This window comes from Centroberyx affinis, unplaced genomic scaffold (genome assembly GCF_046629955.1).
Source record: "Centroberyx affinis isolate AG114_WGS23_722 - 3 ecotype Tasmania unplaced genomic scaffold, CSIRO-AGI_Caff_v1 ptg003436l_1, whole genome shotgun sequence".
Classification (NCBI taxonomy): domain Eukaryota; kingdom Metazoa; phylum Chordata; class Actinopteri; order Beryciformes; family Berycidae; genus Centroberyx; species Centroberyx affinis.
Window position 1 is genome coordinate 49,521 of NW_027281408.1, and position 27,692 is coordinate 77,212.

General features: G+C 41.8%; 1 protein-coding gene across 1 annotated transcript; it reads right to left on the reverse strand.

The window, feature by feature from the left end:
- Window positions 1–1,945: 1,945 nt before the first annotated feature.
- Window positions 1,946–26,339, reverse strand: abcc10 (ATP-binding cassette, sub-family C (CFTR/MRP), member 10). The gene is made up of 22 exons (XM_071539337.1): window positions 26,297–26,339; window positions 25,404–25,616; window positions 22,345–23,716; window positions 21,082–21,309; window positions 19,802–19,958; window positions 18,823–18,980; window positions 16,891–16,970; window positions 16,243–16,414; window positions 14,699–14,797; window positions 13,754–13,943; window positions 13,155–13,232; window positions 12,670–12,855; window positions 11,550–11,688; window positions 10,520–10,712; window positions 7,811–8,154; window positions 6,005–6,174; window positions 5,662–5,822; window positions 4,836–5,089; window positions 4,239–4,384; window positions 3,341–3,438; window positions 2,955–3,067; window positions 1,946–2,252 (listed from the first exon to the last, which is right to left on the reverse strand). The coding sequence occupies exons 2-22, from the start codon at window positions 25,577–25,579 to the stop codon at window positions 2,117–2,119; spliced, it is 4,650 nt and encodes a 1,549-aa protein (XP_071395438.1). The 5' UTR covers window positions 25,580–25,616; window positions 26,297–26,339; the 3' UTR covers window positions 1,946–2,116.
- Window positions 26,340–27,692: the final 1,353 nt, after the last annotated feature.

Below are 27,692 nucleotides of genomic sequence, written 5' to 3' on the forward strand. Positions count from 1 at the left end.
CTATGTGTTCAGTAAAGTCAGATTTATTTATTTATGAAGCTTTTAACAAATTAAGAAAAGTGATTTACAGAGCAACACAGAATAACATACAGATAAAATGCTTCAGTTTGAACAGATTGGTGTTGAAATTAGTGTAGAAAAACTTATGTCACTTATGTGTCAAGTCAAAGTTAGAGCGCAGTAAAGGACATACATACAGATAAAAACAATAAAGGGCAAACTGTGGGACCGTCATCACAGAAACTTCTTAATGATTGACTGCTGAAGGACGCTACAGAGTAAATCATTTTCTCCGGGAAGACATTAATTCCTTCACTGTCCAGATTTCACTGCTAAAAACATTCCCTTTGCTTATAAAAAAAGACTTCTTCATTGCAAAAACCCCATTTAAAAAAGTGTTGTTTTTTTTGGATAAAAGGCAAAAAAAATGAAAATGAAAAATGTAACGCCAAGGTTAGAAAATTAACCAGGCGACTCAGAAGAAGCAGTAAAAGTCCCGAGAGCCACCTGAACCCTCTGAGCTTGTGCTCTTACATAAGAGGTCAAAAGGTCGGCGGCTCGCCTCGGAGCTGAGGTAGCCAAACAGATCTGGGGTCAGTCACTGTGACCTCAGTTCAAGTTCTTGCCACTAGGTGGAGGAAAATAATCTGAACCTGTGACAGTGTGTCAGAGGAAAACTCCACATACTCTGAGCAGCGCTGGATTTTAGTTTGTATAACAGGATAAACCTTCATTTAATGCTTAGTTAACTGTTAGGAGAAGGAAAGTAATCTGAGTCTGTAACAGAGTGGAAGAGGAAAACCGTCTCTTGATTCCACAGCGATACCTGGCCAGTCCATATGCTCTGACTAACACTGGACTTTAGTGGCTGTGATAATATCACATAAAGATAAACTCTCACTGAATCCTTATTTAGCCGTTAGGAGAAGGAAAATAATCGGAGGCTGTAACAGTGAGTGGAGGAAAACTCTTGTTCCCGTCATAACTCCCATTTGGAGGGATGACAGCAGTGTGAAGGTGGGAGGATCAGAGGAGACGGTTTTCAGGGGCTCGGGGCAAAAAACGCCTTTCAAAGTTTATAAAATGCCTGTGGAATTAAAGATGAGGAGGCAAAAAATCCCCCCGACACTTGGTAGTAGCCAAGTAATAGGGATTACCCTTTATTGCATTTCACCCTGTTCACATTTTATCAGTAGAGCAGCTACTGTCCCCCTTGGGCCACCGTAGATGATTCCTGGAGCCTGACTGGGTTATTTTTTTTTTTGTGAGAAAAACAGAGCGGTTCTTGATCAGAAAACAACCGAGTCCGCAGCCTGAGGCAGGAGGAAGTGTAGCCATGCAGCCAGCAGTAGAGGAAAATACCGATTCCACACCAAAAAACAATATGGTAAAATAAAAATCAACAGTGGAGGGTGAAGATGGACTGGTTTGGGACAGAGAGTCTTCTGTGAGGCCCGCTGCCTAAGAAAATCTTAGTGGTACAAAGTGGTACGAGTGTTTATTTGCCAATATTCAATGCAAATGTATTATTTCATTGTTCAAAAAAATGCCCCAGAAAAGGAACAAAATGCCCCTAAAACTTAGATCACGGGAGCAAAAAAAAGTCCCTCTGAAAAAAAAAAAAAAGTGAATTTCTTCTCCTGGTCGAAATGCGGCTTCAGAGGCTTTTTCCACCCTGCTGACAACAAATGTATGGGGGGAAACAAATTTGGCATAATGGTCAAATTAAAAGATACTGGATTTCGGCACAAAATCGGCAAATTCAGCCAAGAAATATCGGCATTGGTCTTCAAAAAATCATATCGGTCTTCGAGTTTGAATGCATAACACTCTCCTCTCCCTCGACAACAACAGGGACAGAGGAAGACAGTTACTGCTCCAACAGCAGAAGAGAGGTTGTACTGGATTTTAAATGTGTATGTGTGTGTGTGTGTGTGTGTGTGTGTGTGTGTGTGTGTGTGTGTGTGTGTGTGTGTGTGAAGCAGGACGGAGCTGAAAAAGAGTGCGAGTGCTCAACAAACCTTCCCAGCATAAATAACGGTTAAAAAAACCCATAAAAATACAATCATCTTCTGATTTCTAATAAGTCCCCTCCCTCTACTGTCTTTCGGTGATGTCACTCTCCTGTCCCGCCAACCAGCCTGTGGAAGATGGACTGGTCCGTTTGGCACAGAGCAGCGGGGGTGTCGAACTCCACCACCTTCCCAGCATGCATCACCAGCACCCTGTCAGAGTCCATGATGGTGTTGATCCTGGTGAAAGAAAGAGAGAAACAACAGGGTTTAATTCCAAAATGAGATATCCAGCAAAAACAGTGACACCTACTCTTACAAAATGAAAACAAGTTACAGCGTATTTAAAGGGGAGCAGGTAAATTAAGATGTTTTAAATTAAGATAATTAAATTAAAATGTTTACATCCTAAATCCTCTATATTTTAGAGATATCGAATGATGACTTCAGGTAATTTAATCTATCGCCAAGATTGATATATACAGTACGTATATGCAATATACCGTATGTATGTAAATATACACTACCAGTCAAAAGTTTGGACACACGCTTTTTTACTTATTTTTACTATTTTCCACATTTTAGAATAACAGTAAAGACATCAAAACTATGAAATAACTCAAATGGAGTTATGCAGCGACCAAAAAACTGTTAAAAGAATCAAAACTATCTTATATTTTAGATTCTTTAAAGTAGCCGCCCTTTGCCTTGATGGAAAGGCAAAGGCTTTGGAAAGAAATTCATACATAGGATCAACTTCACTATTTATATTTGTCTAAGAAACTCATTTCAAGCATTTAAGCAGATGCCTTTAGATCAGAATGGCTTTAAGAGGATGAAAAACACAGAACATTCAATGAGGTGGGTCCAGACTTCTGACTGGTAAGTGTAGTTTTGGAAATAAACCGTTCAAACACAGTTCAAGCCCATGAAAATATTCACCTGTGGGCAATAGTGAGGACGGTCTTGTCCTGAAACTTCTCTCTGATCGTCTGCTGCAGCAGTTTGTCCGTCTTCTGATCCACGCTGGCCGTGGCTTCGTCAATACACAGAACCTGCAGGACGAGGAAACTATGTTCATGTTCCTGTTCTGTGATTTGGTCTTTCATGTATTAAATATACTGTACAGTATGTCTCATTACAGAGGGAGAGTCAATGTGTTGAGAAAGACGTGGTTTGAGTGCTTGTGTGGTTGAGTTCGAGAGTCAGTCGGCCCGTCCGGAGAGTCGAGCTGAGCGTGTAAGTTGCTCTACAGTGAAGTGATTGACAAGATTTGGATCAGAATGGATCGGTATCAGAGTAATATGCTGCAGCTGATCAGTTCTTACGTTGGCCTGGGTCAGCAGAGCCCGGGCCAGACACAGCAGCTGCCTCTGTCCCACAGAGAAAGACTTTCCTCTCTCTCCCACCTCAGCATCCAGGCCGCCTGAGAGACACACACACACACATACACACACACACACACATATTGAGACAGACATTAACATAAATATCTCTCATGATGCTGCCATGGAACTGTAAGGCTCTTTGGATAAAACTGTCCATCCAATGGCATATAAAATGTTTAACAGCATGTTATAGAAAATCAATTGCAGATGTGCAATATCTGGTAGCACACTTAAAACAGCACTAGGCAAGAGTTTTATGCGGTTAGGGTTAATAAAGGAGAGTGGACAGCCCACTCTAAAAAAAAATAGACTGGACCTATTAAAAAAACAACTTGATTTTATCTTTTATAACCAACAAAACAAGCTGTGGGACAGCATCCCAGCTGCATGTCACTGCTGGCACCAGTCTATTCTCAGGGAGCCTGTGGTAAAATTAAAACCGTTCAGATCAGTGGATGTCTTGAATCAACCATCACTTTCCTAATGGCCCCAAGCAAAACCTGACACCATCTCCAGAGGGCTTGGCTGTAGGGAAGGGCAGAGGGAGGCTTTCAGAGCAGCAGGAACATTCTTTAACTTGAACCAGACAGCCGCCCATCATGTGACCAGACGGGACCGGTGAGGGTGGAGCGACCCGTGTGAAATGAAAAGACTTTGAGTCAGATGGTTAGCTTCAAAACAAACGCACCTTGGCTTCAAAAACGTTGCTCTGCCCATCCTGACTACTCTATCATCCCTTCTAATCATCTCGCTTCATTCTCAGACTCCCTCTTTAACCCTTTTCATCCTCTCTCTCTCTCTCTCTCTCTCTCTCCCTCCCCCTCTCTCTGTCTCTCACCCATCCTGTCGACCACAGAGCGGAGGTGGCACTGGTCCAGGATGTCCAGCAGGTGCTGGTCTGGGTGTCGCCCACACGGGTCCATGTTCTCCCTGATGGTGCCGCTGAACAGGAACGGGTCCTGGGGAATAATGGCCAACTTGGACCTGCAGAGGTCGCCACCAGTACATACAAATAATTCAGTTAATCTACTGTGTGGGAACTTTGTTTTGGTCCTTGCACTCCTTGTTACTGACTGATTGTATTATATAATTTGACATTTTAAGGCTCTGAATGCAACGATAGATAATCTATGAAAAAGAAAAAACTACCTCAGGGTGTCTGCAGATTTCAACAAGTTAAAAAGACGTTTTTCATGCCAGTTAGAATGAACTATAAGACCAATTTTGCAACTGAAATACATGTGAAATTGACTGACTGCACTGACTTCTCACTGGAAAAACAGCAGACTAAGCAGCAACACATTTTTAAGATCTCTAAAACTGAACTTAAGACCTAAAATGCTAAACTTAACTGTATTCAAGACATTTGCGGTCTACATTAGGTCACAGATGATCATCTCATCCTCATCCATCCCCAGCACCACCTCCGTCCTACCTGAGCTGAGCCAGGCCCACGGTGCTGATGTCCAGCCCGTCTACGAGGATCTGGCCCTGGTTCAGCTCCACCATGCGGAACAGAGCCAGGAACAGGGTGGACTTGCCGGAGCCCGTGCGCCCCACCACGCCCACCTTCTCCCCGGGCCGCACCACCAGGCTCACCCCGTCCAGGGCGTTGGGGAGGCCCTCCCTGTAGGCCAGCACCGCCCCGCGGAACTCCAGCCAGCCCTGCTCCGGCCACGCCGGGGACAGCTGGTGTCAAAAACAGAGATAATGATAATGAGTATTTTCTATTGATTGTTTTTTCAATGAATCATTTAGTCTATAAAATGTGGCTTACTTAGTCTGACCAGCAGCCACAAAAACCCCAAATAATGAATTTTATAATGATATGAAATGGAGAAAAGCAAGCAAATCTTTCAGCAAGGGGTATTTTTACTTGATAAATGATGATCGACTGATTGATCATCTAATCGTTTCAGTGCTAATAATAATAATAATAATTTTATTTTTAGAGCCCTTTTCAAAAGCTCATGCCCCTTCTCCGAGGGTTGTCAAAAGGCATTCTGGGAAATATACATGTAGGAAACCACTAACTGATGTAGAAGTAGACAAGACAGGTCGAGGGAAAAGTGGGTTCACCAAAAAAGCACATTACACCTTCATCACAAAATAACTCCTGGAATACATTGATCATCACAGATCGATGATATGTAACACTGTAAGAGGATCCAAGGATGGATTTTTCAACAGGGAATCTCAATAAGACTTTAACAGGAATATAGCAAATAGCGAGACTGATGAGAGATCAGTTTGTGTCTGACCTGTGTGTTCTGGTGCTGTGGTTCGGTGGGCAGGCCGGTGGAGTATTCCTCAGTTCGCTCCACACTCACCAGCTGCATCTCTGTCTGGGTGAAGCTGAATATGAGGCCAGACAGCAGGCCGGTGATGGACAGGGCGTAGGACAGAGACAGGCCCACCAGACCTGGCAGAGACCACATGGACAGCAACAGTCATACTTAAGTTTTTAGAGAGACTGTCCCGCATTTAGAAGGTCACAGGTTCGATCAGTGTCCAAGGCTAAATGTTCTGGAGCAGGACGCCTTATTCTGGAATGAAACTCTTCATATACTGACACTCTGCTAGCGACCTCATTTGTCGACTCACCGGGATCAACGGAATGAAACTGGTGCTGGATGACGGCGATCACCCCGATGCCCGTCACCACGGCGACACCGATCATCTGCAGGCGGATGTCCAGCCACTGCATGGCGGCGTTGCTGAGGAACAGGCAGCGCTGGTTCTGCTCCAGACGCCTCGCGTTCTCCTCCTCAAACCTGAGACAAACACACATCACGCAGTCACTGTGAAGGTGTAACATTGTAACATCAATAAATCATCATCAATCGTTCTTACAACAGAAGACGTTCATTCATGAGTGTCTAAATTTTATACTGAAATATTAAGATTGTTTTATATCCTTTGTGTTTGTGTGTGTGTAATATGACCTTTATTTTTTTTTCGTGTGTGTGTGTGTGTGTGTGTGTGTGTATGTATATGTGTATCAATGTATCTGTACGAATGTATGTACTTATGTGTGTGTATATTTGTGTGTATGTTTGTATATACATATGTATATATATATATATATATTCTAGTATCTTTTTGGTGGACAAAAGCGTCCTTTTCTTGCCCTGACTTATCTGACACAGTGAAGTGCAACTACTAATAAATCTTTTATTTAATTTAGGTAATTTTCCAACAATCCTGTTCCCTGATGCCTCTCAGTGGGAAAGAAGAGAGCGAGGTACAGTATGTGGCATCGTCATCACAAGTCTGTTTGGGTCTCAGAGTGAGGCTGACAGTGAAATGCCACCAGGCTCACACACACATGGCTTCGTACATCGGGTTCTGAGCGGCAGATGGCTGCTTATGAGCTTTGGCGCACGCTGTCCATACACTGCCCATCAATGGCAACAGGCAAAGTACCATGCCAGCAACCATGCTCCTGAGTAATCCAGTACAGGGCGTCAGTACTGAGCTGGGTTAAAATGAAATATGAACTTGCCTACTTTTGTAACCTTTAGTTACTGAGCTGCCCAGTACAACCACAGTGGTCTACTGAGTGGTTTCACTGAAGCGACTGGGACATTAGCGCCTTGATGGTAGTTGTTGAGGGAAGGGAGAGTGTCAGTGTTTCACTTTCCCTTTTCTACATTTTTATTCACTTTTCTGAAGCAGATTAATATTCCAGACCAGACTGACAGGTAAGAGGAACCTTTACTACTTCTGGTTTGAGGAGACTTACTCCACAACTTTCCAAAATGGCGAAAAATAATGAAGTTACTAGCTGTGTTGTGATTCGCTCTGCATTTCCCCACGGGGATAATAAAGTATACAAAACACAAATACAAATACAAATTTACATTTTAGGCATTTAGATGAGATTCTTATCTGAAACAACTGATAATGAGCCCAATTCCTAGCTCACCAATATTACTATCAACCAATAACAGGGAACACAAGGGTAAACTGAGCTTGTGTGGGTTTACTCTCTAACAACATCCCTGGAAACTACAGCTGAAAGATATTGAAAAAAAAATCGAATTGTGATTATTTGACAGACTATTGCAATTGCGATTTAAACTGCGATTCATATCATCACAACTTTTTCTTGTCATACATTTTTTTTAGAACCTTAAAATAGTTTAAGGAAAAGTGATTTTGTTAAAAAACAGATGTCAGTGTGCAGGATTTTGATGAAAGGTTTTGATTCATGGACCAAAGATCACCTGCAGCTCTAAAACACCTTGTTCACACATACAGTTTGGACGCTTCTCTCTCTTAAGCAATTAATTGCAGCCTCTGTGATTTTTGCAGAAGTTCATATCACGATTTCAATCTTTTTTTCGATTAATTGTTCAGCTCTACTGGAAACATGAAGACAACGTCCTGTATGTCGGTGTCTCTGACCTGGCGGAGCTGCGGCTGGCCCGGACGGTGCCGAGCCCGCTCAGCGTCTCCGAGAAGTGGGAGTAGACGGGCGACAGGGTGAGGCTGCACAGGCGCTTCAGCTCCCGAGACGTGTGCCGGTAGAAGAGCTGCGTGCGGTGGTACAGCAGGCCCAGGGGCAGCAGGGGCACTAGGACCCAGGGCAGGCCGTAGCTCATCACCACCAGCATGCCCAGCAGGCCGAAGACGTTGGCCAGCAGGATGTTGAGGACGAAGGGCAGGCTGTCGTCCACGCTGTACAGGTCCGAGGAGAAGCGGTTGAGGACGCGGCCCAGGGGGGTCGTGTCGAAGAAGGTCATCGTGGCCTGAGGGGCGAGGAAGAGAAGTGAAGAAGAGGACGGATAGACTGAAAGTGATGCTGAACTTTGATAGTATCTTGGGTTGTGTCTCTTCCTCCATGATAAAACCCCAAAATCAGTGATTCTGTGATCTGTTGCTCTGGTAGAGGAGACTGGAGAATTGTGTATTTTTTTTTCTTTCTCCATTCACTGCCATTGTATGGAGGAACAGTCTGAAAATCACATTCTAGCACATAAAAGAACGCAGATACTGACAATATATAAAAAAAAAGAGCTGAATTTTTTTAACTGAATCGCTTTCTTTATGTTATTAAACCAACAAGTGTAACACCGAATCCGGTCAGAAGAATTTCGGTGTTACACTTGTTCAAACTGAAAGGTTTTATAAAGATAAAGAAAGCCTTTATGTCCTTTATGTGCTAGAAGTGTGATTTTCAGACTGTTCCTCCATACAATGGCAGTGAATGGAGAGAGAAAAAAAAAACACACAATTCTCCAGTCTCCTCTACCGGAGAAACAGATACCAGAGAATCACAGATTTTGGGGGTTTTATCATGGAGGAAGAGACACGACCCAAGGTACTACCAAAGTTCAACAGCACTCTAACAACTACCAGAAAAGTGACCTTGATAAAAGTTATTGCTGCTTCCAGTCGGTCCTGTGGAGCGGCTCAGCTTCCCACAGCACCAAACTGTGGCAGAGCAGAGCAGTACTGTAAATAAAAAGACACAGAGGCTGTGTTCAGACGGGCAGCTCACGTCCGATTTTTAGGCCTATCCGATATGAGTCAGATGAACAGCGATAATCCACATGGAATCCGGTCTGTTCACATGCTTGTTTTTCCCCATCTCTCCCCATGTGATGCGTATCTGAGGTCACGTTGCAACAAGAGCAGCACAGAACAAGAAACCTGGAATAAAGCCAGCAAGATAATTTGGTGACAGCAGCACCAGACAACATGGCAGATCCCAGGACCAGGAGATACCAGGAGAGACCAGAATATCAACTCCTCTCAGCTGTTCTAAAATTCACTGTAAAGCGCAGCCTCTCGCGGCTTATTGCTTAAATACATGGTTTTTAGCAGAAGACATCAGACTAATAACTGGGATAAGTATCTTTGCCAAAGTGCTGAGCCAAACATGAGACAAAGAAATTAGAGCAGTGGTTCTCAACCTTTTTGGCTCATGACCCCGTAAAACAAAGCAAAGCCTCCTCACATCCCACATTACCGGCTGCATATACAGTGAGCTCAACCAAAAAATGTTTTTCCCTTTTCCAGGTTATTTCATTTGATTTATAAGGAGTATTTCACAATGAAAAAAGCAAAAAATGAGAGAAAAGTCATACAAAATTGGCATGATAATAAATGTATATAGTAGAAATATGTTTTTTTCCTATCCCATAAATCATCTTGTGACCCTCCAAAATCAGCTCACAACCCCTTGGGCGGTTGAGAACCACTGTATTAGAGAGCCCAAATCAATTATTTTGACCTTTACCAAGGCCTTTTACAAGATCTTTACCAAATAAACTTTTTTTTTTTACCCTTTAACCTTAACAGGTTTTGCTGAGCATGCATGCTGTTTTCCCAGCTACTCCCTCCATCACATGATCACCATGGAAACACCCAATACACCCACAGTCTTCTACTTCTGCATGCTGAGCAGCAGTGGTGGAAAGTAACTAAGTACATTTACTCAAGTACTGTACTTAAGTACAATTTAGAGGTACTTGTACTTTACTTGAGTATTTCCATTTCATGCTACTTTATACTTCTACTCCACTACATTTATTTGACAGCTTTAGTTACTAGTTACTTTGCAGATTTAGATTATTAAAACAAATTATAAATCAACTAATAAATTATGATATATTTTTATAGGTTAAGCTACCCAGCAGTATATAAAGTAATTAAAATTAGCTCCACCTTTACCAGCTGCAACATTAAAGTGATGAACACATTAATGCATCAATAATTATAGTCCAATAACATGATATATATGATTCTGAAATGGGCCATTCTGCATAATGACTACTTTTACTTTTGCTACTTTAAGTATATTTTGATGCTAATACTTTTGTACTTTGACTTAAGTAACATTTTGAATCCAGGACTTTTACTTGTAACAAAGTATTTTTACACTGTGGTATTGCTACTTTTACGTAAGTCAAAGATCTGAATACTTCTTCCACCACTGCTGAGCAGCTCCAGTGGAGCAGATTTTCCCAGCTAGTCAGAGGTTTCATACCGAGACAGCCTTTCAGTCACCGGACCTTTCAACTGCTGCTGCCAAATCTGAAAACACACTCGGTCTGTTGGGTTCTGCCTGTGAGCCAGGGGGGGCCGGACAGCTGCTCAGATGACGCGCACCTTAAGGATCCTGTCCAGCAGTCTGTTGTGGACGACTGTGGCGGCGCAGATGGCTCCGTAGGCGAAGAGGAAGGCTCGGACCGCGGTGAAGACGGTGTTGGCCGCGGCGATGGAGCCGTACACCGTCAGGTAGAACTTCACCTCCGAGCTCACGTTGCCTAAAGAGGACGACTGCACCGAGGACACAGCGGACCTGGGTGGGTACACATGAAAGTTTTATCAGGATTTTAGTTAAAAGGTTGCATAAAGACAGTGAAACGTAACATAATTCAACGTAACATGAATCCTAAATATACTCGTGTAATCTCAATATGAAAAAGGTAATCATCCTCATAAATCGTAGCAATGATTCCTTCTAACAATACATTTTTGATGCCACTTTTTATACCAAAATGTCATCCAATATTACTGTAGCACTACTAATACAAGAAATCCCACTGGGTCTTTTTTAAAATGTCCTGAAGAACAAATCAAAGAAAATTCAGGCATTCACGAATCTTTCTGATATCAGTTTAAAACAGTTTCCATTTTGATATTATTTTTTATAATGCCGTAATATCATATAGTGAATATATAATGTGCTGGTTTGGGTTGATGCCATTCAACCTACGCATTGCCGGGTTCTTTAACATCAAACATGACATCAATCAACTATAACCCTTATTGCCGTGGTTCTCAACGTGGGGTCCGGGGACCACCAGGGGTCCTTGAGGGGGTTCCAGGGGGTCCCCAGCAAATTGATGAATTGTTAAACTTCACCATTATTTCATTTACAAGAAGTTAACACAATTAGAGAATGAAGAAGAATGATTATTTTGATTATAGTTTCTCTGATATCTCTCTACCTAGAATACAGTTAGTCATGGAATTCTGGACAAAATCATATCTAACAATAAAAAATATTCTCAGATTTGGGTCCGAGAGACAAAATCTCATCAAATGGGGGTCTGTGGCTCTAATGTGGACTAAATTAGGGGTCCTTGATATGAAAAAGGTTGAGCATCAGTGCCTTATTGATCCATCAACTCACATTAGTCCTCCAGGTGAGAAGAGCAGCAGGTAGGGGGAGCTGTAGGCAGCGGGGGAGGAACCGTTTGTCCAGGTGGAACCGTTGTTTTTCAGCTCCGAGATCCAGTGGGACAGCCACCAGTCGGACACGTTCTTAGAGGCTGAATCAGACAGAAACACGACAGCAAGTTTGTTGGCTCGCCAAAACTGGTAAGCTCCACCCTGCTTGGATTTAAAACAGTAAAACCCATCTAAGATAACTTCTCTGCCTTATTAGATGTTATATTGTGAAGTGTGGAAAAAAAGCTTGAAAAAAGCGTTCCAGAGATAGGGACTCGAGTCACAGTTTTAATTGCTTGAGACTTGACTTGATGCATGAAGAGAAGACTTGAGACTTGACCTGACTTGGGTTCTGGTAACTTGGGACTTGACTCTGATTTGTACTCTGATGACTTGAAAAGGTTTCTAAAGTCTTGACAAAAGATCTTGTGTTTGTGTAAATGACTTAGATTGAAAGTGATGAGATTTGTTCCAGCAGACGACTGAATTTAAATTCTGTTTTCTGAATTTGTATGGAATGATGAATTTATTGAAGTTGAAACTGATTATAGAAATCAAACTCATGATGCTCTTACCAAGTTTTTATCCTATTAAAACCATATTGCATTGAAAAGTCCTAGATATTTAGTTTTCTTAAAGATATTAAATTGATACTGGACTCTTGATTTGTTCTGACTTGACTTGCTGTTCTACATTTAGACTTGAGACTTGACATTAATGATTTGGACTTGACTTGGTAATCTACATTTAGACTTGTGCCTCAAGACTTGAGACTGACTTGGGACTAGAGCAAAGCTGACTTGGTCACATCTCTGAAGCGTTCAAATACGAGTTGCATGTAGGTCTCATGCCTTGAGATCCGATTTTGTACCTCATGTGATCCAGATCAGAATCAAACAAAATGCGCCTCCATGTAGATTTTCCCGTTCACACTGATTAGAATCAGCAGATGTAAGGGGGAAAAATAATCAGAAATGTGACACTTTCAGCTGCAGTGTGATTGAAGCCTTAGGCACTCTGGATGGATGGAGGCGTCCAGTGGAAGACGGATGATGATGAAATGCTGAGCGGTGGATCCAAACCTTGCATGAGGAGGAGAGACATCAGGATGGAGACAGCCAGCGCTCTGCCCACAGCCACCCAGTAGGTGTGGTAAACTCTCCAGGCGAGCCCCCCCGCCTGCTTCTGCTCCGCCCCCGACAGGTCAGGGTCCTCCTCTGCACACAGCTCACTGGACGAACCCGGCTCCTCCTCCTGCTCCACACCACCTGGTGCAAATCAAATAATGTTTGTCAGACTTTCCTACAATGTCAGTACCAATACCAGACTGAAAGAAGGTATTGTATTTCCCCAATAATTTTTTCAAGAGCCATGTGTAAGTTATTTTAGTTCAATGGCTCCAAATGAATGGTCCAAATCTACGCTTTCAGTAAAAGTGATGAATTAGATTGATAGTTGGTATCAGCCGATAATTCAACTTTAGTATTTGGAATCAATACATTGAAAAAGTAGAATCGGTACATCTCTACTGTTTTAGTCCGGCAGTTATGACTCAGAGTTAAGATACCTTTCTCTTTCGTGTTGTGGTCGTTCTTCCGCTTTTTAGGCACCGCCTCTACCAAAGGAAGGATTTCTGCCGGAGTGCCTGTTTAATAACATTAATAATAATAATAAAACTATATTTATAAAACACCTTTCATACGAATGTGTAACTCAAAGTGCTTTAAAGAGTAACAGACACACACAATAAAAAAAAAAGGAAAAAGCAAATGAGTGTCAGAAGGTTTAGGCTATATTAAAGTTAATTTTGTATACTAATGTGTGATTGACAGCTTATGTCGTACTATCCAAACTGTCCTGATTGTCCTGGTAAATAAAAAAAAACAATTTAAAAAGATCTTTACAAAGTGAAAATAATATAATTTCAGTGTTGTTGTCACGATACATATTGTCACATTTCTGTATTGCGATAAATTGAATTTCAATATATTGTCCCATCCCTAGTACTTAATGTAGTTTAAAACAAACCCATTTTGAAAGAATTATCTGCAGATGCTCCTTCACTGATCTAGTCAGCACCTTCCACACAAAAGCCATGGAAACATCTGAACCTAATTCCAGTGGCCACATGTAACATTGCAACCTTTCAAAGCCCATCTTTGCTACCTGTTCTGATGATTGTTCCATTGTCCATGAGCACCACCATGTCAGCTCTGTCCGCAAACTCTATGCGGTGTGTGCAAAGGATTCTGGTCTTTCCCCTGAGGATTCCCATGATGCATTTCTGCATCAGGTGGTGAGCCACGTCGGTATCGACGGCTGCCAGCGGATCATCCAGGAGGTAGATGTCTTTCTCCTTGGGTGATTATGTTGGGCCGGAAAACAGAAGGAAGACAGAGGTGACATCAAATGTTATACTAACAGAAGATAAAGAAATGCTTTTCTGGTTTCATTCTATGTGAGCGAGGGCATTTTTTTACATTTAAAATTTTAGGCATATAACTAAAGTGAACAGGTTGACAGGACATGTGACTGTTGTGGGGATCAAACCTGTGACCTTCCAGTTACAGCTCAGTCTCTAGAACAACTAATCCACCTTGCATGTCTTCATAAAAAAAAATTGAGCCCCTGACTGATGTATAACTGCACAGATATAAAGGCCAATTTAATAAAGGCCTTTTGTAGTTATATCAGTATCAGCATTTTGTACCACCTATGCATCACTAATAAAACTTGACATTTTGGCACAATAACTTCTGTGAATATGTAATTGTGTAGATTAAGTGTAGTGTAAGATCACAATTACAGTAGATCTTTGAAAGAAGAAGAAAATAAGTGTATATATGTATGTTTCAAAGCACATGATTATGATTTATATTAAATAAGAATCAATTTTACTGGTCAGTACGAGCTGCCGCAAGCCAAATTTGAGGAGTTATTTTCCAAGGAAATGTTTGGATATCATGCAATGACCTATCAACAGAAATACTGGATATCATTAATTTTCCTCCCCAGTAATACATACTGGAATCAAATTCAATAATCCTTTATCAGTCGGCTCCTGCAAGTGTTTGGTTGGTAAAGCTCCCTAGACTCAGACAGCATACTGACCATGTAGACGGCTCTGGCCAAGGCCAGCCGGGCCTTCTGTCCTCCGCTCAGAGTCACTCCGTTCTCCCCCACTTCTGTCCTGTCGCCGCTCGGCAGAACCTGAATAAACACAGGAGGCTGCAGTCAGGCTGGTGGGACTCATTTACCAATATTTCACATTTACGACAAAAGCAACTGAAACACTGGGCCAAATTGATTTAAGAGTCTATATGGAGTGGTTTGTGCTCTTTATAAATAGTCCAAAAAGAAGTATGCTTCAGGTGCGTAGGTTCCACAAAGCATAATGGGGTGAAGATGGTGTAAACAGAAATGTTTTCTTTTGTTGGTGCACCTTGTTTTGTTATTCTAATACATTTTTTGCACTTTTTTTGCACTATTATGTAAATAAATATTTTTCAAATTTTTGCATCAGTAAGTCTCTATTTTGGATTATTCCTTTCATAGCCAGTGTGCGAGTTCTTTTCATCATCTTTCAGCCCAAATTGATTTAAAACATGTCATAACCATTCAAACTGTGTGCAAAGCCACAGTGCTACCTGGTTAGATATCAATTCAAGCACACTGTATTTAGGAAAGATTGATTTTGAGTACAGACGGTCCGATGAGTACTGATTTGGCGTTTTGATATCTGCTTGTAAAAAAGCTCTTACCAGACGCTGGTTGCTTCCTGACCCCCCCACAATACAGGAGTGGATAGACTTGGTAAATGAAATATATCTAATGGAAAAAATTACTTTTTCACTCACACAAAAAAATACATTTATTAAATTCTGGTCGAAATGGGTCTCTTATGTGCGGCCCTTACGGCCAGATTTTGTGGAAGTGACAAATTAATGATCTGTTTTTGTTGTTTTATTTTTATTAACAAAACTCATCATTGTTTTTTCTGGTCTCCTACCTCCCTCTTTTGTCTCTCCCCATATTTGATTTGTCGAAACCTCTCCCAACTCTATACAGACACACCTAACTTTCTCTGCCTGTACAAAGTTCTAGAAACCTACAATTGTTGTAATAAATAAAAAAATTTAGAAGGATTTTGGGAAGGAAAGAGGAAAATTGTACATGTGCATAATGATACAATTCAACTATGTAAAACCTCTGCTTATCAATATCTCTACTGTATTGATGTATGTCTCTGGTAATTTAAATCCCTGTTATCCCTAAATAAAGAATAAAAAAAAAAAAAAAGATATCAATTCAAAAAATTTCAATTTACCTTTAGAGGCCCAAAATAGCACTGTAGTGTTATCAACTTGCTGTTTTCACTAAACACTAAAGTGAGGACTGAAAGAGTGAGAGGAAGCGAGGATTAATTCAATAAGAAGCTGTGGTTTTCTCTATATGACAGAAATTATAATAAAGCAAATTCTTAGGAGGAAAAAAAAAAGAAGATAGATGCTAACACTGAAAACACTATATGTCTCCCTGTACAGTCACCCAGCATATCAACATATAACACAGTAGTCACAGTAATATATACTGTAGATGTATGTAATAATTATAAGACAGGAAAGCAGATAGCTGTGTGTTTGTATGGATCGTACGTTGAGGTCGTCAGAGAGTGCGCAGGCCTCGATCACCGCCTGGTAGAAGGTTTGGTCGTACTCCCGGCCGAACAGGACGTTGTCCCGCACCGTGGCGTGCTGGATCCACGGCTCCTGGGACGCCAGGCCGAAGCCGCCCTCTCTGCCCTCAACGAACACCGCACCCCCGAGCCTGCGGACAGCAAGGAGAGACCGAGGAGGAATCTCAATAATCTGCTTCTTTCATCTCCTCTGAACACGACATCAAAGAAAAGTTCAAAAGGGAAGAATCTTGGATCTGATGTGTTTCATGAGGACAGAGGAATGAGGTCTGAACTTCGACTGCCTGTTAAAGTGCTACATGTAGTATTTTAACATCAATAAATCATTACCACATTCATTTTCAGACATTAGTATGATTACCAGAAACAAACAAGACCATTGACTGGCCTCTACACTGTATTTTACATCTAAAATCTGCTGGATTGCTTTACGGCACAAAATCTGCTGGATTGCTTTACGGCACAAAACAGGAAGAGGTTCTGTTCTTCCAGAGCAAACGGAGCTAAAGCTTTAAAGAGTTTCTGGCAGCAGATGGTGGAAGGAGGGAAAGGAAGATGGAAGCGATCGAAGCAAATTTTGAGTAAAGTTTGAGTAAAGTGCCTGTACCTGTTGAGTTCCCCAGTGAGAGCGGCCAGTAAGGAACTCTTCCCACAGCCGACCTTCCCCACCACAACAACAAGAGAACCCTGAAACACACAGGGGGTCAACAGTTACCTTCTGCTCTACAGCAAGGTTATTATAGTTTTGTATTTTTCATTCGTTTTTATTTTTTATTTCGTTTTGACTTTTTGTTTTCAATTTCAGTTTAGTTTTAATTCGTTTTTAAAGCGGGTTTGCTAGTTTAGTTCAGTTTTTATTTTTTGAAAAATGCTTAGTTTTAGTTTAGCTTTTATTAGTTTGTGTTAGTTTTAGTCTTTTTTTGTAATATGGGGTATTTGTCAGGGGCGAGATTCAAAAATTCAAAATACTAAGCTTATGTATGAAATAAATTGACAAAGACGAAAACTAAAGACATTTTCTCTATAATTTTAGTTTATTTTAGTTAGTTTTGTAAACACACAATGCAGTTTCAGTTAGTTATCTTTTTTTTTTGTAAAGCCTCGTTTGTATTGTTATTTCAGTTGACGAAAATGTTTTTTCACACATAGTTTTCGTTAACGATAATATCTTTGACCTGGAGATGGAAGTTGATGGTAATCCCCAATGTTAACAGCTATCGCGGGAAATTAATAAGATCCTATCTATTACTATAGAGTGTGATCCACTATGCATGTTACTTGGGATACTGAATGGCTTACTGATAAATATAAAGGGAAACTCTACAAAATGCTAACATTCTGTGCAAGAAAATGCATCCTTTTGAACTGGATAACAAACAAAATTCCATCTAAATCATATTGGCATAAGGTCATACTTGAATATGTATCATTGGACTATTTGACATGCATGTTACATCGCAAAGACAATGTATTTCCTGGAACATGGGAGCCTTTTATGTCATATATTGGTTTATATATCTCTGCTATTCTTACAAGAGGGTTTATGCAGTATGGACCTGTGTGATACCTGCTATTTAGCTATTTGTTATTTTTATTTTATGTAATTCCTGTGTCACTTGCCTGTTTAAATGTGTGAGTCTGTGAGCCGAGATGTTATATTTTGTTTTGATTTTGTCCCTCTTTTAATTGTTGTTTTTGTTGATGTGTGTTGCTTCGACGCAATCATAATGTTTTCTGAATCAAAAATCAATAAACACATAAAAAAAAAAAACAGCTGTCATCAGAAAATGAAAAACAAAAATGTAATCAAGGCTGTGAAATCTCAGTTTTAAATCTCAAGTCATAGTTTCGCTTTCACAACCTTGAATACATCTGTATCATCTGATGAATGATTTAATTTGACTCCAATTATGTTAAAGAGATACCACTGAATTTCAAATTGTACGTTGTTGCTTTTTATTCATTAGGCATTTGTACAGTATATAGGAATGCTTATTGGCCCAGTTCAGTAAGTTCAAAACACATCAGGCACTTAAAAAGTCTCTTTACTGACACTTTGGTTAACTGACAAAAGCCTTGTTGACATTTGTAAAGCTAAAGGAAAAATGCTGAAACATATTTCCTCGTAATATGACAGATGCTTTGTGAAGGGAAAACAGAAGATTTAAAATTCATAATTTCGAGGCATCCCCTTAATCTTGTGTTCACGTCATGGACAGATGACAGTTTGCAGCGTTTCCTCTGTATGTGGCGGTGTTGCTAGGGGATATTTTTAGTTTTTTGGTCTGTTTTGGTCCCAGTTGTGTCTCTAATAAAGGTTGCAGTGCTAAAAATGTTTTTGTTTGGATTCTTTATCATAGTAAAAACATTCACTTTAAACAGCAGGACGACACTATTTTGTTTCAGAGGGAATTTGGGCTAAATGACACTGTTTTAGTTTCACATTTTCTCTAGCAGCAGTGCATGAATAACAGAGGAAAGACAGAGTATCAGAGCATCAAAAACAATGAATATATGTACTTCACAGCATATACTGTACCTTAGTTATGTTGAGGTTGAGACTGTGCAGCAGCAGACTCCCTTTAGCAGCTCCGGTCTCTGTCTCCCCCTCTGCGGGATGGTCCGGGCCGTCGGACCCCTGCCAGGAGAACGAGCCCTGGCTCAACAGGACGGAGGTCTGAAGGTCTTCAGGAGACACTGTGGACAGAGACAGGTTTCTCAACGCAATGAAAACATGACTGACTTATATGATAATGTCTAACAACTGTTAAAGGGGCAATAAGTGAGGTTTTTACTGCCCCATAGGACAAAACGACCAGGTTGATATGGTCTCTATTATGTGAATGTGACTTTATTGTTTGTGTCCATTGCAAGCCAATGTAAATCAAGGGGACAGGGAGGTGGGTTGGTGTTAGACTTGTGAAAGAGAAGTTCAATAGGCGATAGCTGCCTTCATAGATTACTTAATTCCCCTTTAATATAACATTTAATATAACTTTGGTTATGCAGATCCATGAATCATTCAAAGCAAGAAATAAAAAGGGCAGATGAGAAGAACTTTTTTTCAAACCAAAATTTTGTGCTACTTCATGTGTACATGTAATGATTATATAAATACGGTGAGTGTTAAAAACATTCAGAAAACCTGCTGTTTCCTTGAAACAGACTGAGCAAATGAGGAAAGATGAAAACTAAGATCCCTTATTGATTACATAATACATCCAATTCAGTCAATAAGGGGAGATGTATAATATATGTATGAGCTTTTCCATTGCCTCTAAAACAACATTTACACCATCATGGGACACCAAAACCCTCCATCGAAACCCGGGCTGATGAAATTATTTTAGGTACATTAGCAGCTCTTTAAGACAGGGAGACCCAACCCACCTATTCAATGACTCCCATCCATGTATAAATAAGTCCATTGTATAAAGCAAAGACACAGAGCACCACACACACACACACACACACACACACACACACACACACACACACACACACACCCGGCAGCATACCCAGGCTGTAGTATGCGTTGAGGTCCTGGTTGGCCAGCTGGAGGAAGCGCTGGATGCGCTCCAGAGACACCTTGGCCTCCAGGATGCCGTTGAGCACCCAGGGGAAACAGTTCAGCGGCAGGATCAACATTCCCACCAGAGCCAGGGTGGTGAACACCTGCAGGGGAGAGGGAGCTTCACCTCTGTGTCTGAATCAATACAGATACTATGGTCCGCTCTAAAAAAAAAAACAGGCTGCATGTTCCTTCTTTACATTTTACTCCTTCATTCAGGGGAGAGCAGAAGATCTTGCACCGTTTCTGTGAGATTAGTTTTCAGTGGTAACTTTGTACTTTTATTGATTGATTGCTTGATGTCTTCATTTTGTATTGTACATGGTCACTTTTTGTTTGGTTCTTGGATTTGGTCACTTTTTGTTTACATGGTATGGAGCAGTGGTGGCCAATCATGGGTCACGCTGTATTTGGATAGTCCAATGTTGATACTCAACTTCCTATCAAGTGTAATGTGTCACAAAAAGTTTCAAGTCATTCTCATAATTGTGTGCAAAGTCTACAGATATTCAGTATCCAGGCCAGGAGTAATTTTAGGGTTGGGGTTAATGTTAGAAATCAGGTCAGGGTTAGAGCTGCACAGTCTGTAGAAATGCACCAAATAGACAAGTGACACTTTGTTGAACATCTAGTTTTTTGAGATGGACTGAGTGCTGCTCGGACGTGATGCGTCTTTCTCGCAATGAATCTTGGGGCTTTCCATTCGATCTCGTCGGTCAAGTCTACATCCTTAACTGGCAAGTAAACTTCGGGGATCTTTATCCGCCCTCTGTCCTCTCGTTGTTTTGTTTTGGAATCATGATTCAGCGGTTAGATATTATGTCAAACGCGCCACGGAGGACACAAGAATGCATATTGAGAAAGAGCCAGAGAGACATTTATTTATATGAAAACAGTGCAGATTATGAGAAATATTATGAGATTATTATTATTGTATTTTACTTGATTTTATGCATTCTATGTACTCTATTTCTTAACTTTATTTTTATTATTATTCAGTGGGTTTTATTTTCCATCTTATGTTATGCTCATTCTATGTCTATTTTCATGCATGTCATTTCTTTGTTGTAAAGCACTTAGAGCTGCATTTCTTGTATGAAAGGTGCTATACAAATAAAGTTTATTATTATTATTATTATTATAAGAAACTATAATTATTATTATTATTAAAAAACATGCATTGGACACCAAGGGAGACCGGCGGGCTCACCGGCCCGGCTTCCCTACCTTGGCTGCAGTCAGTTGGTTTCCCAGCAGCACGTATGTGACGAAGGTGAGGATGGAGATGACCACAGGCAGAGCGGCCCAGGTGTACACACACACCGCGTCCAGGTACTTGAGGGCCTTCAGGTGGGACAGCTCTCGCCCGCGACAGTCGGCCACCTTCTGAGTGAAGTGAGGCTCCCAGCTGTAGAACTTGATGACGCGGATCCCGAAGAGGATCTCCGTCATCAGCTGTGAGGGGGGAAGACGGAAAATTATAAAGAGAATAACCTGAATCTCAGTCACTTCTTGGCACTGTGGTAGAGCTGGGCAATATTTACATTTATCATCTTTCAATAGAATCATATTGTGATGAAATAAGGATATCAAGTTATCGTGACGCACAATTCTGTAGTCTAAACTAATGATAAAAAGCAAATACTTATTAAAAATGAGATCTGAAACAAATGAGGGAAGATCACCTGAAAATTGCACTTTTATTGTACTTTCTATTACCATGCTGTTCAATGCAATGAACATCAATTTGATTAATGTGATTCTGCTTATGCTAACAGATATCATTATACTGTATATCGATGTTGAAATACTTTATGATTATCGTGATATTAGTTTTGTCCAGCCCATCTCTGTGGTGAACGGGCAAATACTGCATCAATACACAATGAGAGGATTCCTGTTCCTATGTGGATTGGTAACTCCTTTAAAAAAAAACAACTGTACAAGGAAACTCACACTTATGTTTCCAGACATCAGTACTGCAGCATGCAGGCAAGTCTCCCAGTAGCATAGATACTGATGTTACTTTACTGTAGGTTTCTGTGTGTTACTGATATATTTTGTTCAGCCTATGTGAGCAATTTCCTTGTTGTGCTTTGGTCTGTGTATTGTACACCGGGTAAATTTAGCTAAGCAATCAGATTGGTCAAAGACGTGTTCTGTGATAAATCCCATAAAGCTCAGCCTGTGATTTAAACTGTGATTTATTAGTTACTATGGCAACTCTTGTGCTAACCAGGGAGCTAGTTAGCAATCTTTCTGGTGTTCTCCTGTTTTATTAGACAATACTCATGCTTTTGTAACTGTTGTATAAAAGCCATAAAACCCTTGATTGCATTCTTTACTGGGACTATGGGTACATCAGTTTTATTTCTAAACAGCATCACTTGTGTTATTTAAGTGACAAAGGAATTTCCCACAATGGAATCAATTGTGTAATACTATTACCACTACAGCACTTGTAACAACAGCGATCCAAACAGGTCTCACCTTAACACGGCTGTCCTTGTACCTGAGCATGTGTTTGTTGTTGTCAAGGATACGGGAAGCAAGGACCTTGTTGAGCGGCACCAGCAGCAGGGCCACGGCCAGGCCGCCCAGGAAAGACACGCCCACCTGCAGGTACAGCAGGTAGAGGGCAATAGAGAACTGGAAGGGCAGGCTCCACAGCTCGTGGAAACTCCTGAAGAAGTTGACCACGCGGTCGGAGTCCGTACTCATGAAGTTCACCACCTCTCCCAGGGTGAAGCGGGCCAGGCTGCTGCCGCTGACCCGCAGCGCTTTGCCGTAGATGGCCGAGACGAGAGCGGCGCGCGCCGACAGCGCCACCTTGGAGACCTCGAAGACGAAGATGTTTTGGAGGAAGGCCGACAGCAGGCTGCTGGCAAACAGCCCCAGGGCGCACCAGGCGCCCCAGCTGACAGGGGCTCCCTCCTCCTCCATGAAGGCCACCAGGCTGCTGAGGAGCAGCGGACCGGCAAAGCCCAGCATGTTGCCCACCAGCTTCAGCAGGCCCAGCATGTAGTACCGCAGCCCGAACGCCTTGTGCAGCACCCTCAGCAGTCCCACCTCGCCGTCCAGCTCCAGCGGCTCCTCCTGGTAGCGTGAACTCCAGGTGCCATTCAGCAGATTTCTGCTGACCGGCCTGGGCCACTGATCCTGCCGGTTTCGGGCCGCCGCCCCCTGCTGGCTGGCCTCCCAGCACTGGCGGAAGTACCGACAAATCACACTAGTGCGTAGTTTCCGGGGAAGGTGATAGACGTCGCACGGTCTGTCCAGTTCTCCACGCTGCCCTCGCCGCAGGAGAGGGTTCAGCCACAGGTAGAAGAGCCGGGAGACACAGCCGCTCCCGTCCTCAGCCACCATCTCACCTGTATCTGGGTAAGCGCTCTCCGGAATGAGGGGCGATCCGTCCACAGCGTTGATGTACAAGGTGTACCCAGCGTCACCGACGCAGGGGAACGCAAACGCCAGGAGGTAAACCACAAGAGAGAGCGTCCGGGCCGCAGCGAGCGCAAACCGCGTCACTCTGAGAGGCTCTGCCAGGTCCAGATACACCTCGCTGTAGCAGTAAGACGTCAAGGTGATGACCAGGTTCGGGACAGAGAGGAGAACCAGCAGAAGCAGCGCCGGAGGCCCTCTGGTCCTTCTGAAGGCGCTCCGCTGGAGGACGACCATGGCGCTGAAGTGGACCAGCCAGGCCAGGAGGGCGCAGCCGTCAGCCAGGAGGTCCAGGTACATGTCCCCCGGGCGGAGGAGGGTCACCAGGACGACGTCTCCAGTGAAGAGCAGCGCCAGCAGCAGGGCGGAGGCCAGCCTGAGCCTCCAACCACATGGAGGAGAAGTCTGGAGGAGGCTGCATCTGAGGAGCAGACATGAAAGAGACTCACTTGTTTAAACATTCACTGACCAAGAAAGATTTGGTGAGAATGTATGCTGTTTTTTTTCTCTATTTCACACTCCATCAGTTACAGGCATTCATACCTGAGTTGCCCAGTTCTACTCTTGGCCACTAAGCGCTTCAACTGGAGCAGTTGGGGGTTAGGTGCCTTGCTCAAGGGCACCTGGACAGTAATTGACCATTTGAAAAATAATGATTGACATAGCGATCCACCAATCCGTGCTTAGCTTCCGTCTACTTCCTCCGACATGCTGCTCCGTCAGTTCTGACAGTTCCAAATGAGCCTCCGACACGCACTGAGAGTTTGGCTTTTGTTGCAGCGGTTTGACTCTGACAAGGTAAAAATGTGTTTTTTGGGGAACCACAGAGTCGGATTATAGCGTCCATCTTCAAAGTCTGTCAGAGATACATAGCAACGGTAACTAAGGGGGGCGGGAGTTAACAGAAATGTTGCATATTGCAATTGTTGAGGGAGTGGAGAGCCATTCATTCACTTTTCCTGCCCAGATTTTCCCAGTATGTCCAGGGATTTGAACTGGAATCTTTACTGGGAGATGATTTCCTGTTATTTTTGTGTCCTGATCACATCCCACATATTTGGGCAAAAAAATATTACAAATAAAACATATTTCAGTTGCAAATTAGACTTGGCATGCATGTCTCTTGTTTTGAATACGCTCGGAGCTTGAATTCCATCGTCTTCTAATGTTTAAAACATCAGAAAGTATTGACAGATATTATAAGGCCTGATGTGTTCAGAAGTGAAAAGTCTGTTGATGCAAGAGTAGGACTGCTGTTGAGTTTTCACAGAGATTAACAGCAAAACTGAATGAAGTTCCGCTTGTCTTTTTACACCAGAAGTTTATTTTCCTTTTTGATACATAAGCTGTGTGTATTATTTTTTTTATTTACCTTTATTTATTCAGGTTGGTCAATTGAGAGCAGGTGCCCTCTTTTACAATGACGCCCTGATACAATACAATAACAATAAAGCATCACAGAGGAAAAGTAAAACACAATACAACAACACAATATAATGAAAATACATAAAGCCATACATATACATATAACACAAAGCATCTTTGCAGATCAATAGAAACAGGAACACTCCACTGTTACCATGTCCGTCAGTAAAACCTTAAAGTGATTGAGTGAAACCAGTGAAACCATCTGTTTTAGTTTCAGCAATTCCTGCAGCCTGTTCCACTTGTCTGGTGCATGAAAACTAAAAGCTAATTTCCCAAGTTCAGTGTTAATGAAGGGAGTTTCAGTCAAATATTCCTGTGCACGTGTCTTATAAGAGAGAGATCTGAGCTTTAAAAGAGATGTAAGATATGAAGGTAACTTATGTAGTAATGCATTGTAAACAAAGAGGAGACAGTGTTGTTCCCTTCTAACACTAAGCGAAGGCCATGCTAATTTCAGATAAAGTAAACAGTGGTGTGTACTGAAACTATCCCCAGTTATAAATCGTAAGGCATTATGGTAGAATGTATCTAGTGATTTCAGAGTAGTAGGGGCTGCATGCATATAAGGTGTATCACCGTAATCCAAAACTGATATAAGAGTTGATTGTACAATTGCCAACCAGGGTGTGGATGATGTCGGAGCGAAGTATTCATTTTGCCAGCAGGTATGTATGACCCACCTGGGAATGCTTAGGTAGCAGGCACTGAAAACAGCCATGGCAGCATGAGGCACGGCTCCCAGGACCAGCTGGTTGAAGCAGGGGCTGAAGGTCCCATTCTGCCACACGGGGAACGGCTGCTGTCCGTCCGTGTGACAGAGACCCACCACCAACTCTGCTGGGCCAAAGTCCCTCATGCCTCTCCCTGTTCGCCCGTCATCACACTAGAAAACACTTCAAGAGCAAAAAATGGGAAAAGTACTATGAAGTGTTAGGGATAAAGAGTTCATTAGAGAGACATGAGAGTATGTTAGTTCTCTATCCAGCACTCAGAAATGAGCCAAATCTCACTCAGGTATGCGTTTGCTTTTGGAGCTGAGCCATCAGTTAAAAGTTAAGCTAAAAGGTAACTAAAAGAAAACTTAATGTTTAGCTGTGTGGCAGGCAGGTGAACCCAGCCAGCCAAACACATGTGTGAATACAACAGACTTTCAACTGGCTCTAAACACATCTTCCAACAAGAGGATGGGATTAACAAACTTGGCAGCTACCAGGCAGTTACTTGCATTTGTATAGTGTTAATTTCCCAACCTTTCTAATATGTTTCAGCAATGACCTCTAGCTATTCACGACTTAGCTGAAAATGTAGTCTCAGCTACTGAAAATGAAAGTGGTAAAATGAGAGACAGCGACAGCAGAAAGTTTTTCCGACTGGGAGTAACCAGCTGGCTAAACTATGTAAACAAAAGTGTCTGGCTAGCTTGCTAGCGAAGTAGCAACCAGTTTAGCTAGCTGCTCTGGTAGTTGCAAGCTGTTTATTGCTCAGTTCAGAAAAAAACACTAACGAGATGCATTTGTGTTCAGTATAACTCAACAACTTGACTAATGCAAGGCAATTATTATGACAAAGCAACCTTGAAGTAACACCGGCTTCCATCTAGTAAGCAGAGAGGAGGTAGCTACGTCGACTCCTGATGACGCAGTACAGCGAGTTTTTCAAAATAAATGTCCCATATAAATAAACAAATCTTTGCGTTTGTAATCCCAAAATTGCAAGACAAACATAGCGGCTGAAAATGAGAAATTGGAATATTTTTGTAATTGTTTTGTGCAATTAATAAAACTATTCTAATCATGATTCTGATTCTGGTAAAATACAAACAGGTCAAACAAACCAAGAAACAGACAAAATGGTTTGATTTCTTTATTGAGGGGGTGACTGTAGAAAAGGAGCAAGCTCTCTGTAATAAGCACCTTAATACAAGTTATAAAATTAATTGCTGGATCTCTGGGTTCTCCTGATATGCAAGGAGCACAGGACTGGCTGTAGAACATTATGAGGAAAAAGGGCTTGGACAGGGAGAAGCATTTCATTCACAGAAACCGAGCAATATAAATTTCTCAATTTGGGAACCTCATCATATTTAAATACAATTAAAATTAAAAATTAAAAAACCTGGGATTTTGTCAGTGCACATTACATTAGCATGTAACATAAGCTAAAAACACAAAAGGAATTCTACAAATGTCGTTACCTGGAATTAGACAGACAAAATTCTTTAAATACTGGGTGCAGCTGTCTAAGGCATCTTTAATTCAATAGAAAAGAGATAATCTAGAAGTCTTGTACAAAGCAGGAATGAAGCTATACAATGTCACATTATATTTTATTCCTTACACACTGTACAAAGTCCACTTCCTTCAGGTCCGGCCACGCCAGCCACAATACTAGGCAGTGTAACTTGTTTTTTATCCTACATTTACTGTGTCTACCAGACACACACTGTATATACATATTCAGACATAGAATACAAACATAAATATGAGCAGGCTCTTTCTATCCATCCCAGTGGCCTCTCGGGTCTCCAGAGACATTCTTGAAGGAATACACTGACTATTGGGTACGTAAGCTTTATGTCCTTTGTTGCCCTGTGAAGCACTTTGTGAGGAAAGCTTGGTAAAAGTGCTTTATAAATAAATCCGACTTGACTAAGCTCTTTGATCAAGTCACCATTGTGCGGTGAGACTGGCAGCAGTTTAACCTGTTTGCTTGGGATTTAGTGCACTGTGGTGCTTTTGATAATGTTTAGCCAGGCTGCACCATCCATTAAACATACAGTATGCCAAAGCATTAACACACACCAAAGTGAAAACTAAATAAACAGCAGACACACAGAGGTGAAACTGCTACCAACCGTCTTCTCTCCCTATGCTAATTTGACCAAAGAGCTTATTTACCAATAAGTTGGTGTATTTCTTTAATGAAAGTAACTCCCATACAAGATCAGATTTATAAATGTACGATGAGCT

Coding starts and splice junctions, on each gene's coding strand:
- abcc10 (XM_071539337.1), bottom strand. CDS start 25,579: ATGAGGGACTTTGGCCCAGCAGAGTTGGTGGTGGGTCTCTGTCACACG. Junction 19,959..21,081: donor ACCAACTGACTGCAGCCAAG/GTAGGGAAGCCG, acceptor TCTCCCCTGCAG/GTGTTCACCACCCTGGCTCT. Junction 13,944..14,698: donor TGGCCAGAGCCGTCTACATG/GTCAGTATGCTG, acceptor TAATCACCCAAG/GAGAAAGACATCTACCTCCT.